This window comes from Periplaneta americana, chromosome 6 (genome assembly GCF_040183065.1).
Source record: "Periplaneta americana isolate PAMFEO1 chromosome 6, P.americana_PAMFEO1_priV1, whole genome shotgun sequence".
Lineage (NCBI taxonomy): Eukaryota > Metazoa > Arthropoda > Insecta > Blattodea > Blattidae > Periplaneta > Periplaneta americana.
The window spans coordinates 159,726,827-159,740,150 of NC_091122.1; the positions used below are offsets into that span (position 1 = coordinate 159,726,827).

The window sequence follows — 13,324 nt, forward strand, 5'->3', positions numbered from 1 at the left end:
TATCCGGTGTGGCTTAGTGGATAAAGCATCAGCACGTAGAGCTGAAAACCCGGGTTCAAATCCCAGCGCCGGAGAGAATTTTTCTCCGTTCCATTACTCTTTCATCGTATGATAACTAAAATAACAAGTCAAGATATTTCCTGTGCTGTTGTTCAGTAACACAGCATAATACACAGTCACGGCTCGTGGTTTTAAAATTGAGGAAGGCTCTAGGCTGAAATGGCAATTTTTCAAGGTCTCGAGCATGAGTATTTGTTTATTTATTTCTATTTGTTTATTCGTGTATTTCCGTAACTGGGAGTTTTTAACAATAAGTTATTATTATTATATATATAATGGGCACCTGACTTACCTTCATTCATTTGCTTGTAGACGAAATCGGCCCTTCTCCCTTTCGATATATTACACGCAATTCATTGTTCTCAAACACTCGCAAAAGGTTCTCACAATCACAAGTTCATAACCACATAAAATACTGATACGCAAGCCAAAACTAATTCGCACATTAGAAATTCTGTTGTGTTGTTTTCCCTCCCCTGACAGAGGTTTGAAAAACTTTCACTTTATGGGATACCAATTGTGTCAACGAATAACTAAACGACTCCATCATATCATCGCAGTGTTATCCTAAAATGCCAATTAGGCCTGTGACCTACCGTAAAATGAATGAGAGAGCAAACACGTAACCTCAAGAATGGAGTGTCAGACATTGTTTCTTTTCTCTTCTCCAGGAGAGATTTTTAAAACTCAGAGATAGAAAATGTTGGCATTGACTCAAGGCGTAGATCTCTACGCCTTAGCTGTATCCTTATTAGCCAGACTCCACTAGGAAACCAGCGCGTCCTGTTTCTATTGTGCTGAAGGGACCGTGAAAGGTTGAGCCTTTATTACTTATAACCTATCTCAAAAACATCTGTCGGTACTAACAGTTCCAAATATATTGACCGTTATTAACGAACGAACCGAGTAAAATTTCGATGTTTCTCCTCTATAGAAAATCTTTATTCTACTATTAAACACAAACAAATGTCAAGATTTTTGTAGGAGATTTTTATAGGGGCGGCTCCGCCTAAGAGCCTTTAACTACGAGCCGCTACTGATAATACATAATAGACATAGTGAGAAATTAATGTTTTGAACATACTTAGAAATAAAAAAAATTCATTTTCTGCGAGTAAAAACAATATAAGATATTTCCTCTGAAATTGTTCAGTAGCACAGTACATTTCATAATAACCACTCTGATACTAATATTTTGAACTACAGGCTTGGAGATGAAAACATTACACGCTACTTCTGTGAAAAGATGAAATAATAATATGTCGAGATATTTTCTGTATATTGTACAATAACTCATTGCTCCATAAAAGCCATGTTCTGGAAAGTGTTGGCAGTGTTGTTAGCAGAAGATCATGTGGTATGCGTGAAGCTCTTCGACTTGTTCTGGAAGAATTTATGTACCTGAAACACAGTTTCATGCAGCCATTTGTGTTAACTCAACATTTACATTTTCCATTTCCATTGGACAACAGAAATGCATGTAAGATTAGACATCACAGAAGTCAAACAAAGACACTTATTCACTCATGCAAGAACCAATCAAAGACTGACTCATTGGATGAGATAGATTACATCGTTTACTTTGTTGTTGTGCATCTGTCAGGCAGCAGAGGGTACATATTTTCTTACAATACCCCACCTCTAGTAGTATATTCAGTAACAAATCAAATTACACTATAGTCCCATCGCTCTAATTTCCGGCAGCCAATCGCATTGCAGGTCGGCTACATTTAAACGTGTGCGTCTTGTGATTCGCTGATTAAGACGTTATTCATTTCTTAAGGCTCGATAAATACTTAATATAATCGCCCGCCATTTTGGCTCTTTCGTTGGTGTTCGCAGAAAGCACACGAAGACGTTATTTGCCGCTCAATTATTTACTGAATTACAGTGAGTTTGATTTATTATCATGGGAGCTACGACATGATAATGTTTAACGGTGTGGCAAATAGATTCCTTGTATGGTAGCTCGGCAACGAAAGAACAAAAATGGCGAACGATACTACCTACCTAGACTTTATAGAGCCTTCACTTCCTAAGACGTAACCAAAGAGGAGGAGTCACGCTGGGAATAACAGCGTCGCGACTATAAAAATAAACATTAGGCTACTGTAATATCTAATGTAGACTCACTAATAGCCGAACAGGTATAGCACCGGCTTTCCATGCTAGTAACCAGAGTTCGAATCCCGGTGATCCAAGTAGAATTTGTGGTGGACAAAGACAGTTCTTGGTGGTAGGTTTTTTTTGGGATACTCCTATTTCCCATACCACCACTCCACCATTGCTCCATTAAACATCATTGTCATCATGTGCTGCTTTATAGTTCGCCTCCCATGATGTCCTAAGGACAACATTAAAGTGCCAATAAAAAGAACTGATTGTAGTAATGATAGTAATAATTATAATTCTAACAAGTGTTTGAGGCCAGGTGTGCTTACTCAAGTTGCTGCTTTCTGCATTCTTATGCATTTGCTCACAAAGTTCAAGTGTACGTATATTGGTTCTACAGAGAACTATTTAAAATGCGCAGATTAAGGCTCATCTCCACTATTAAACATTTAACAACATGTTAAATATAACATGTATAGGGACATTTCAAGTCTCAATTGACTTAACATGTTGACTGAGTATGTTGAAGTTAACACTTTTAATATGTTGGCGTGTTTTCCAGCAGCAATGGAAAACATGTCTTGTCAATTCATTTGCTCATGCAGCGTTGGTACAGTTCAGCAAAGTTCATACAGTTTCCATAGCAACAACTAACTTCCGATTTTGTGGCGCTTATCTTGATCATTTTTATACTATCATTGGCCCTTGGTGTTGACTGTAAGGTGTTCGAAGTAATGGAGTGGACGAAAGAAAATACATTAGAATAAAATTAATGCACTGATGGAAAGGCCTTGTTGTGTGATGTGTCTGCAAAAGAATACAGAGACAAAACAAAGAAGGCCGATTGTTTTAGAGAACTGGAATTATTATTTAACTGTTCTCGAGAATACAATAGAAAGTTTTCGCACTCTCGTCGTAAGGTAAACGTTAATGCTATGTTGATGTCAGTAAGGGTCGTATTTGGTGATTTAGGCCTATGTTAACGTTTGTAAAACTTCGGAAAGAATAATTATACGATATTACCCAGTCCTTGAGGTGGCCAGGTAGCTCAGTTGGTAGAGCAGCTGGCTACGGACTGGAAGGTCCGGGGTTCGATCCCAGGTGGTGACGGGATTTTTCTCGTTGCCAAACTTCCAGAATGGCCCCGAGGTTCACTCAGCCTCCTATAAAAATTGAGTACCGAGTCTTTCCCGGGGGTAAAAGGCAGTCAGAGCATGGTGCCGACCACACCACCTCATTCTAGTGCCGAGGTCACAGAAAGCATGGGGCTCTACTTCCATGCCCCCCAAGTGCCTTCATGGCATGTGAAGGGGATACCTTTACCTTTACCCAGTCCTTGAACATCTATCATATCGTAGGTCCTATGATAGTCAATCAATTGCGCTGTAATTTTTTTAATTGAGATGAAATGGCTGCTCTTAAATTGTGCTTTTCTTTGATGTAATAGTAAGTATTTTTGCAGCACTATATTAAAATCGTGTTCTGACATTCTCAGCAAGTTTTTGAATCCAAATTGATCTTCAATTTTAAGCTCGTTTAGAATGTCTTCTGCATAGTGTCTTTTACTAAGATATTGCCGCACCCATATTCTTAGACTTCATACTTAGACTTCAACAAACAAAATTTGATAACACAATCTCAAGGGAAAAAATGGAACTCTCTGCATCAAAATCCACAGTTAATTCCCGATTTACCACGAAAATCGTCTGTAGCTGCATTTAGATTGGCAACAGGCCATGATTGTTTGGCCAAACACCTGCATAGAATTGGAATATATCAGTCCCCTAACTGCCCATTGTGCAACTCAAACCAAGAAATGGATTCGGAACACCTCAAAATCTGTGCTTCAGTGGCTGGCCATGATAATATCTTTGAAAAATATTGGAGTGCAAGAGGTCAAATGACTTTATTGTCAAACGCCTGGCATTAGAAAACAACAACAACATATTCTCATTTTCTTCCTTTTCAAGGCCTTGTAACAAGCAATAGAGGCAATTACAAAAGCCAAATCATCATCTGAGTCCATTGTCCAAGGTTTGAAAATAAGACACTATCTACATTAAAATCTCATAGACTGTTTATGGTGGACTATGCAAAGAAAGTCAAGTTTAACATGTTTAACAGTGTGAACAAAATGTTAAATAAAATTAGCATTAACATGTTCAATCAGCATATTGGGATGTTAACAGTCATCATCATCATCATCATTGGCGCTACAGCCCTTGGTGAGCCTGGGCCTCCCTTAGTAATTGTCGCCATCCGTCTCTATCTTGTGTAGCAGCCTTCCAATTCTTGCACCCCAATTTTCTGGCATCCTCTTCCACTCCATCAATCCATCGCAAGTGCGGTCGACCTCGTCTTCTCTGACCTCCCGGATTTGTTATTACAATTTTTTGCAAGGTTCACTTGGGTCCATGCGTATTACATGTCCTGCCCACCTCAATCTGCTAGTTTTAACTGTATTGATTATATTTGGCTCTCCTAGAAGTCTATATAATTCATAGTTGCATCTCCTCCTCCAGAGACCTTCCTCAAATGTTGGGCCATAGATCTTTCGCAGAATCTTTCTTTCAAAAATCTCCAGTCTTTTTTCATCATTTTTGGAGATTGACCACGTTTCTGCCGCATATGTCAAAACTGGTCTCACTAATGTTTTGTAAAGAATAACTTTTACTTTCCTGGATAGAGCATGCGAACTAAAGTGATATTTCAAGCCAAAATATGCTCTGTTTGCTTTCATTAATCGATTAGAGATTTCTTTGGACATGTTATTATCGCTAGTGACCACTGATCCTAAATATGTAAAGTTGTCAACTTTCTCAAAATTATAATCTGATATCTGCAGGCTGGATGTTAACAGTAAACAATTTAATATTTAACATGTTGTTGTTAAATGTTTAATAGTAGAGATGAGCCTTTATGGTGCTGGGCAAGTGCTGGACACACGCTGTATGAGATTATTGAAAACTAGACTGCAGAACTTCAGAAAAAATTATTTAGAACGTATAAATAACGTTTCATATCTCAAGGAGTTTAAAATACAGTCTGTAAGTGTGAAAAACCTATAATCGAAATTAATTAACATTGAAAGTGTTGAAATTTTGCCAGGGCTTCAGAAAAAAACTAATGAATATGAAAAATGGAAAAATGATTAAGTATGAAACATACAGAGGGAGTTTTACTGTGTTATATCTCTATATTCTGTATTTTGACTTCTTTACTTTTTTAATGTTTCTTTATTTTAAACTGGCAGAGTTTTACTGTTGAGCAATTTTGTTTGTAATTTCGAAGTGTAAACTAACAGTCTGTTGAGCTTCTTGATTCGTCTTAGGACTGTACAGCAAATGTTCATTATCCAGAAGGCTATTTTAATCGTTGCACAACACATATCTGCCACTTCTGTGGAGATGATGAACAAAAAAAAATGTGTCCTGACAGCAGTCTGAGTTTTGTCACAGCTTCTTTGCGTCCTTTGTGTTTGATTTCAGTTAATTCAACAATCTTTTCCCAGGGTTTTCCTGTTGCTGCTTCTTGAGTGTCTCGGATGTGTTCTGTTTGCAATACCTTCTTCACTGCTGGAATCTTCCTATATGTGAGTCTGTACAACGTGAATTTCGTTTTCCGTACCTCTCTTTGCAACATGACCTGCCATTTTATTGCTGGTTGTTCCAACGTATTATGAGGTACCTTGAAAAACTATTATTTTGCTTTGGTTGCAAAGTGTTTATTGATCCTGCAGTATTCCCCAATTCTCTGATCCTCAGATGTCTGATTGAAGCAGTAGCTTGGATTGCTGTCTTGGAATCTGCCAGTATGTCTGCTTTGCTGAACATTTTTGTATTAAATAAAATATACTTGGGCGCAATTTTTATGGCTTTCACTTTTCCATCAAAGGCTGTGCTTATGTTCTCCATTAATATGTATTAACCGAACTATTTTGAATAAATAGCAACTCCTATGCATTTTACTTTCCTTGATTTTATTATTTATCCTTAGCTATTCTTGTTGTGAATACTTTGATTTTATATCAGCTTCTATCAGCTGTTTAGCTATGGATGGAGTAGTTTCGCTCTTTTTTACGTCTTTTATTGTTCAGGACTTATTACATTTTGCGCAGTGTAGTGGATCCAGAACCAGAGGTGAATGTTCAATATTGACATCGAGTTTGAGTTTCTGAAGGATTGAAACAGTTTTATGGCTTAATGTCTTTTTATCCAATTGCGGATACTTGACTTTGCATCATTCACTCAAGCATTCCCATCTATGAGTGACATGCTGAAGCTGTAGTTCTTTTTGCCGCCATAGGCATTGCCTTCAGTGCACTATGGGAGGCAAACTACATAGCCCCCATCACATGATGACGATAATGATGATTAATGGAGCAATGGTAGAATGTCAGTAAGGGAAAGAGAGTACCCTGCGAAAACCTATCACCAAGCACAGTCTTTTTACATCACAAATTTCACTTGTACCCACCAGGATTCAAACCAATGTTAACAGTGTGGAAAGGCGACACACTAGTCATTTGGCTAACAGTGTCTATTGTCTTTGTCTTGTATTATGAAAGAAAACACTTTAGAGCTGTCAAAGTAGTGAGTTAAGGCTAATTCACACGGGGATAGTTTACAGAAGTCAAGTGCTTGGAGCAAGTCTACTTTCCTTCAACTTTCCCATGTGATATGGTCGAGAGAGTCAAATTGTGACGTGGCGGTCAAGCAGAATTTGAGTTGACAACCCGTCAACTTTTGTGTCCACTTTCCCATCACGTGACCAACTTGACTCCACCACTTCCCGCGTGTGAATGCGAACTTGTAGGAACTTGGCAAGTAGAAAGTTTGTAGTTTTAGGCCTATTGTCGAAGTAAATTAATAATGAGCACCCCTAAGTGGAATTCCAACGATATCATAAAGTTTTTGGAAGTGTATGAGAAGTATGAACTTGTATGGAATATACGTGACAAAGAATACCTCAATAAAAACAAGCGGGAATTATTATTCCAGAAACTAGTCAGTGAACTCCTGGAACAAGCTTTCGAAAACATAGACGTAGAAGTGGTTCGAAAAAAGTTAAAAACCCTTAAAACAGGACTCATTCTGAGATGTTTCCTGTATTCTGCAGGATTTTCTTCAGCTAATTCTTTCAACAAGGTATTAGATGCACCATGCATAATTCTTGTACGAATCCATTTCTTAACCCATGTTCTCTTTTCCTTTTTTTCAAGAATATTTTGTAATTCATACAATAACAAGGCGCCAATTAGCTGCACACATGCTTGAGTATGTGCTGGTGGTATCTTCAGTTTCACCAAACTAAAAATGCCAGTTCACTATTGATTTTTATTAACTACTAGCCCCCGTTAGAAATAAATAGAAAGTAAATACATTAAAATAGGGCATTTGATCTGGGAACATTTGTGTTTGATAGAAGGATAAATCGTTTATTATGTTACTTAATTTAAATTGTATTAAAAAATTAAAATTTCATCATTTTGATCCAGAGACCACTCATTTGCTCATAAAAATTATTTTAGAAAATACAGGAAACAAATGCCTATCGAGTTTTCTGTGCATAAGAAGCTATTTTAATCTTACCTGTCCTCGATTCACTCAGAAGTTACTGTAATAACATTATAGCATTATGTCCATCTAGAGAAACTACACTTTCCAATGGTGAATTAATAATTAATTATAGAAATCGGTTAATTTAGCTTCCAATATTACTTCATACCACTGCCTACTGGATCACATCCTATGGATAAGATGCGATCCAGCAAGCAGTGCTTCATACAAACACAGAAACATTCTCTGTAGGCTATGTTTTATAGCCTTCGATTGTTGTTGTCCAAGGCCCCTTATATACGAAGTTATTTGTTTTTTATTTCATTACACCGCCTTAGATGGCGTTGTTATTGTAATTTTAAAACTCATTTATCTCATTAAATAGCAGTCCTATCAAAATTTTGCATGGAATAAAACTTATCGGAAATTATTTTCAAAGAAACTTTTGTTATGTAATATTTTCATGAAAATTAATAATAAGGGAGATATTTCGATTTATTTAATTGAAGCCCCCTTATAACACCCCTTTTAAATAAAATATTTTGAATGCCATATAGCCTAAATTCTAAGTTACAATGAACTTAATTTATACTCCAATTTTCATATAAATCGGTTCAGCCATTATCACGTAAAAAGGTAACAAACATCCAGACAGACAGACAGACAGACATACAAACAAACAAACAAACAAAAATTTCAAAAAAGCGATTTTCGGTTTCAGGGCGGTTAATTATATATGTTAGGACCAATTATTTTTGGAAAATCGAAAATTACCAGAAAAATTTCGGCTACAGATTTATTAATAGTATAGATAACAGAATACAAGAATTCAAACACCACTGCGAATACAACATTCAGCGCACGCTTTTTTTCAAGCATGATTTAAAGTTTAATGTGTGTGATCACAAATATAGCATCAAGTTTAGAGGCTTCAAGCACTTGACTCCTGTAAACTATTCCCATGTGACTCGGGTTTTAAAGATGGAAGGGTAGTTGCTATGGAAACACAAATTTAACCACTAGCATAGCTCAGGCAGTAGCACGCTGATCTGAACATGCACTCGGATGTGCGTCCAGTTCCTTCCTCTTTCATATATACATGCAGAGTGAAAAATTGTACAACTATGCTGTATATTTGGAGGTGCTGATGATAGTGCTGCTATTTTCATGCTAGTGGTATTTGATTTATTTTATATCTCCTTTATTATCGAATTATTATCCTGTGGACGTTTTTATGATTTTTATATTGCCTGCTGTCACTGTTCCAGTTATCATCCACACCATCTATTTTGGATATTTTATTTTATAATTTGTTAACTGTGATGTACTTGCTGCCTTTAAAGCTTTTCTCTGTATGTAAGCACTGATTTAGAATAAATGTACCTATAAGTTGTTTGTGGTCCTTTTAAAATAACAAGAGAACCACCAGCTTAGCTCAGTTGTTTCATGTGCCGTTTATGCTTATCCTTATTTAACAAGTATATTGGTTATACAATATTTTGTTACATAATATATCAATTGAACGTTTTCGGCTCTATGGAGCCATCATCAGAAACAAGTAAGCCCATATGTATGATATAAGTACACAGTATATTGCCGTACAAGTAAACTCAATTAATATTAAATAACATGTTTCTGTATAAAATCGATGATTGTGTGGCAATAAATAAATAAATAAATAAGGATAAGCATAGACGGCACATGAAATAAATTTTAATTGTCACTAATAGTAAATTAGCTTATTGGTCCCAACATGCCTTTTAAATTTGTATCAGCCAGTCAAGCAAATTTGTACAATGCCTATATGAATACGAAGTTGAAATTGCATAAAACCATTGCAAATATTTGAGACATTACATTTGATACTTTCTTCCCCTACAGTTGTTGCCCCAGCTACTACCAAATTATGGAAATCCACACAGGCATCAAACTGGACTATTATTCCTGATTATAATAATTTTAAAGTATTTTATGTAATTTTATCATTAACAATTTTAACACTCTAATACGGCCTACATAGCCGCTTTGTATTTATAATGTAATTATTGCCACACAATCATCGATTTTATACAGAAACATGTTATTTAATATTAATTGAGTTTACTTGTACAGCAATATACTGTGAACTTATATCATACATATGGGCTTACTTGTTTCTGATGATGGCTCCATAGAGCCGAAAACATTCAATTGATATATTATGTAACAAAATATTGTATAACCAATATACTTGTTAAATAAGGATAAGCATAGACGGCACATGAAATAAATTTTAATTGTCACTAATAGTAAATTAGCTTATCGGTCCCAACATGCCTTTTAAATTAGCTCAGTTGCCTAAGTGCTTGCCTGCCGATCCAGAGTTGAATTTTGATACGGGTTCTATTTTTTACTTGGACTGATTACGTGGTTGGGTTTTTTCCGAGATAATCCCCAACCATAAGGCAAATATTAGGTAATCTATGGTGAGTTCTCGGCCTCATCTCGCTATCATCGATCCCATCGACACTAAATAACCTTGTAATTGACACCACATCGTTAAATGACCAACTAAAAAAATTACAAGATATCTAATTTTCACATTGTTCACCGCTATAGAGTAACAGTGTCCTATCCACACCTGTGGAGTAACAGTTAGCGAGTCTAGTCGCGAAACCAGTTGGCCCGGGTTGGATTCCCGGTCGGGGCAAGTTACCTGGTTGAGGTTTTTTCTGGGGTTTTCCGTCAACCCAATATGAGCAAATGCTGGGTAGCTTTCAGTGTTGGACCCCAGACTCATTTCACTGGCATTATCACCTTCATCTCATTCAGACGCTAAATAACCTAAGCTGTTGATAAAGCGTCGTAAAGTAACCTACTAAAATTAAACAGTGTCTCGCGCCGTGGCATCGTGGTCTAAGGCATCCTGCCTAGGACTCGCGTTACGGAATGTGCGCTGGTTCGAATCCCCATGGGGGAAGAAATTTTCTCATGAAATTTCGGCCAGTGTATGGGACCGGTGCCCACCCAACATCGTGATGCACTTGGGGAGCTACAATAGGTAGCGAAAATCCGGTTTCGCAAACCAGCTATAACGGCTGGGGGGGGGACCATCGTGCTAACCACACGATACACCTCCATTGTGGTTGGATGATCGTCCACCTCTGGTTCAGCATGTGGACGTGAGGTCAGCAGCCGGCTGGTAGGTCTTGGCCCTTCATGGGCTGTAGCACCATGGGTTTATAGAGTAACAGCATGTCAGACTTTGGAACAAGTGGGTCTGGGTTCAAATCCTGGTTGAGACAAGTTATCTGGTTTTGGGGTATTTTTCCTCAACCAATTGAAACAGAATTGCTGGGTAACTTTTGGCTTTGGACCTTGTACTCATTTCGTCATAATTTATTCACATGGCATTGTCATCATTACCATAGTTTGGATTGAGTTCATGCTGCAGCATATTGTATTTGTACAAGAGTGCGACCATTTGGTGACAAATATCGTTTGCAAGCATTCCCCGAATGTCGGCTGGCAGTGCACAGGACTGGCCTAGGGACGAATAGGGTTGCCTGCTCGAAATCTGGATATGCAGTTAACCTTAGTGTAGTCAGTCGGTGTGGGTTGAGAATGACACTTAGCATAATAGATCTTCTAGCTGACAATGCTGAGTTGTAGTCCCCTTTCCCTAAAATTTAATTCAGTTCTCACGTGGTATAAACTTTATATTGAGTCAACAACTAATAATAAGTAAATTGCAGAAAATGTTCAAATATTCTTATGTGTTGAATGCTGAAGAAGGGGGACAAGACTAACTGTAGTAACTTTCGAGGAATATCACTTTTGTTTACATCATACAAAATTTTGCCCAATATTCTTTTGAGAAGATTAACTCCATATGTAGATGAAATTATTGGGGATCATCAGTGTGGTTTTAGGCGTAATAGATCAACTATTGATCAGATATTTTGTATTCGACAGATAATGGAGAAAAAATGGGAGTATAAGGGTACAGTGCATCAATTATTCATAGATTTCAAAAAGGCATATGACTTGGTTAAGAGAGAAGTTTTGTATGATATTCTTATTGAATTTGGTATTCCCAAGAAACTAGTTCGATTAATTAAAATGTGTCTCAGTGAAACGTACAGTAGAGTCCGTATAGGTCAATTTCTGTCAGATGCGTTTCCAATTCACTGTGGGCTGAAGCAAGGAGATGCACCATCACCTTTACTTTTTAACTTTGCTCTAGAGTATGCCATGAGGAAAGTCCAGATAACAGAGAGGGTTTGGAATTGAACAGGTTACATCAGCTTCTTGTCTATACGGATGACGTGAATATGTTAGGAGAAAATCCACAATCGATTAGGGAAAACACGGAAATTTTACTTGAAGCAAGTAAAGAGATAGGTTTGGAAGTAAATCCCGAAAAGACAAAGTATATGATTATGTCTCGTGACGAGAATATTGTATGAAATGGAAATATAAAAATTGGAAATTTATTGTGTGAAAAGGTGGAAGAATTCAAATACCTGGGAGCAACAGTAACAAATAAATGATACTCGGGAGGAAATTAAACACAGAATAAATATGGGAAATGCCTGTTATTATTCGGTTGAGAAGCTTTTATCATCCAGTCTGCTGTCAAAAAATCTGAAAGTTAGAATTTATAAAACAGTTATATTACCGGGTGTTCTTTATGGTTGTGAAACTTGGACTCTCACTTTGGGAGAGGAACATAGGTTAAGGGTGTTTGAGAATAAGGTGCTTAGGAAAATATTTGGGGTTAAGAGGGATGAAGTTACAGGAGAATGGAGAAAGTTACACAACACAGAACTGCACTCATTGTATTCTTCACGTGACATAGTTAGGAACATTAAATCCAAACGTTTGAGATGGGCAGGGCATGTAGTACGTATGGGCGAATCCAGAAATGCATATAGATTGTTAATTGGGAGGTCGGAGGGAAAAAGACCTTTGGGGAGGCCGAGACGTAGATGGGAGGATAACATTAAAATGGATTTGAGGGAGATGGGATATGATGATAGAGAATGGATTAATCTTGCTCAGGATAGGGACCAATGGCGGGCTTATGTGAGGGCGGCAATGAACCTCCGGGTTCCTTAAAAGCCAGTAAGTAAGTAAGTTGAATGCTGAATTCATTCAGTTATTTCTAACGAAACAATTAATATGATTAACTTACTTTAGTTTATATGTCGTATTGGCTTGTTTCAGATGACTCTAGTGCAAACAATCACATTATGGCTTCACAATTGCATAATATTCGAATGAAGCTGGAGGAAAAACGTCGACGTATTGAAAGTGAAAAAAGACGCATGGAGGTGGTCATGAGTAAACAACGTCAGAAAGTGGGAAAGGCTGCATTTCTTCAGGCTGTAAGCAAGGTATGTGGCATGACGGACCATATCTGGAACATGACAGAGTTTTGATAATCCCTTTTCCCTTATAACATTACATTAAGTGACCCGTAAGGCAAGTATTCTCAGTGAACTAGTCTTTCATCCTGCATTTAGGAGAATAGATTATACTGTAGATGAGTTTTGTTATTGTCTGGCTTAGCTCAGAATACTGACTAAAGGAATAGGATCTAGATTACAGTT

General features: G+C 37.2%; 1 protein-coding gene across 7 annotated transcripts in view; it reads left to right on the forward strand.

The window, feature by feature from the left end:
* Positions 1-13,324, forward strand: part of Patronin (calmodulin-regulated spectrin-associated protein patronin) — a 242,515-nt gene that overhangs the window by 140,086 nt on the left and 89,105 nt on the right. For all 7 annotated transcript variants that reach the window (XM_069829423.1, XM_069829425.1, XM_069829420.1 and 4 more), the window contains one exon: positions 12,939-13,108. In XM_069829423.1, coding sequence (XP_069685524.1) covers positions 12,939-13,108 — 170 coding nt within the window. The remainder of the gene's footprint in view (positions 1-12,938; positions 13,109-13,324) is intronic.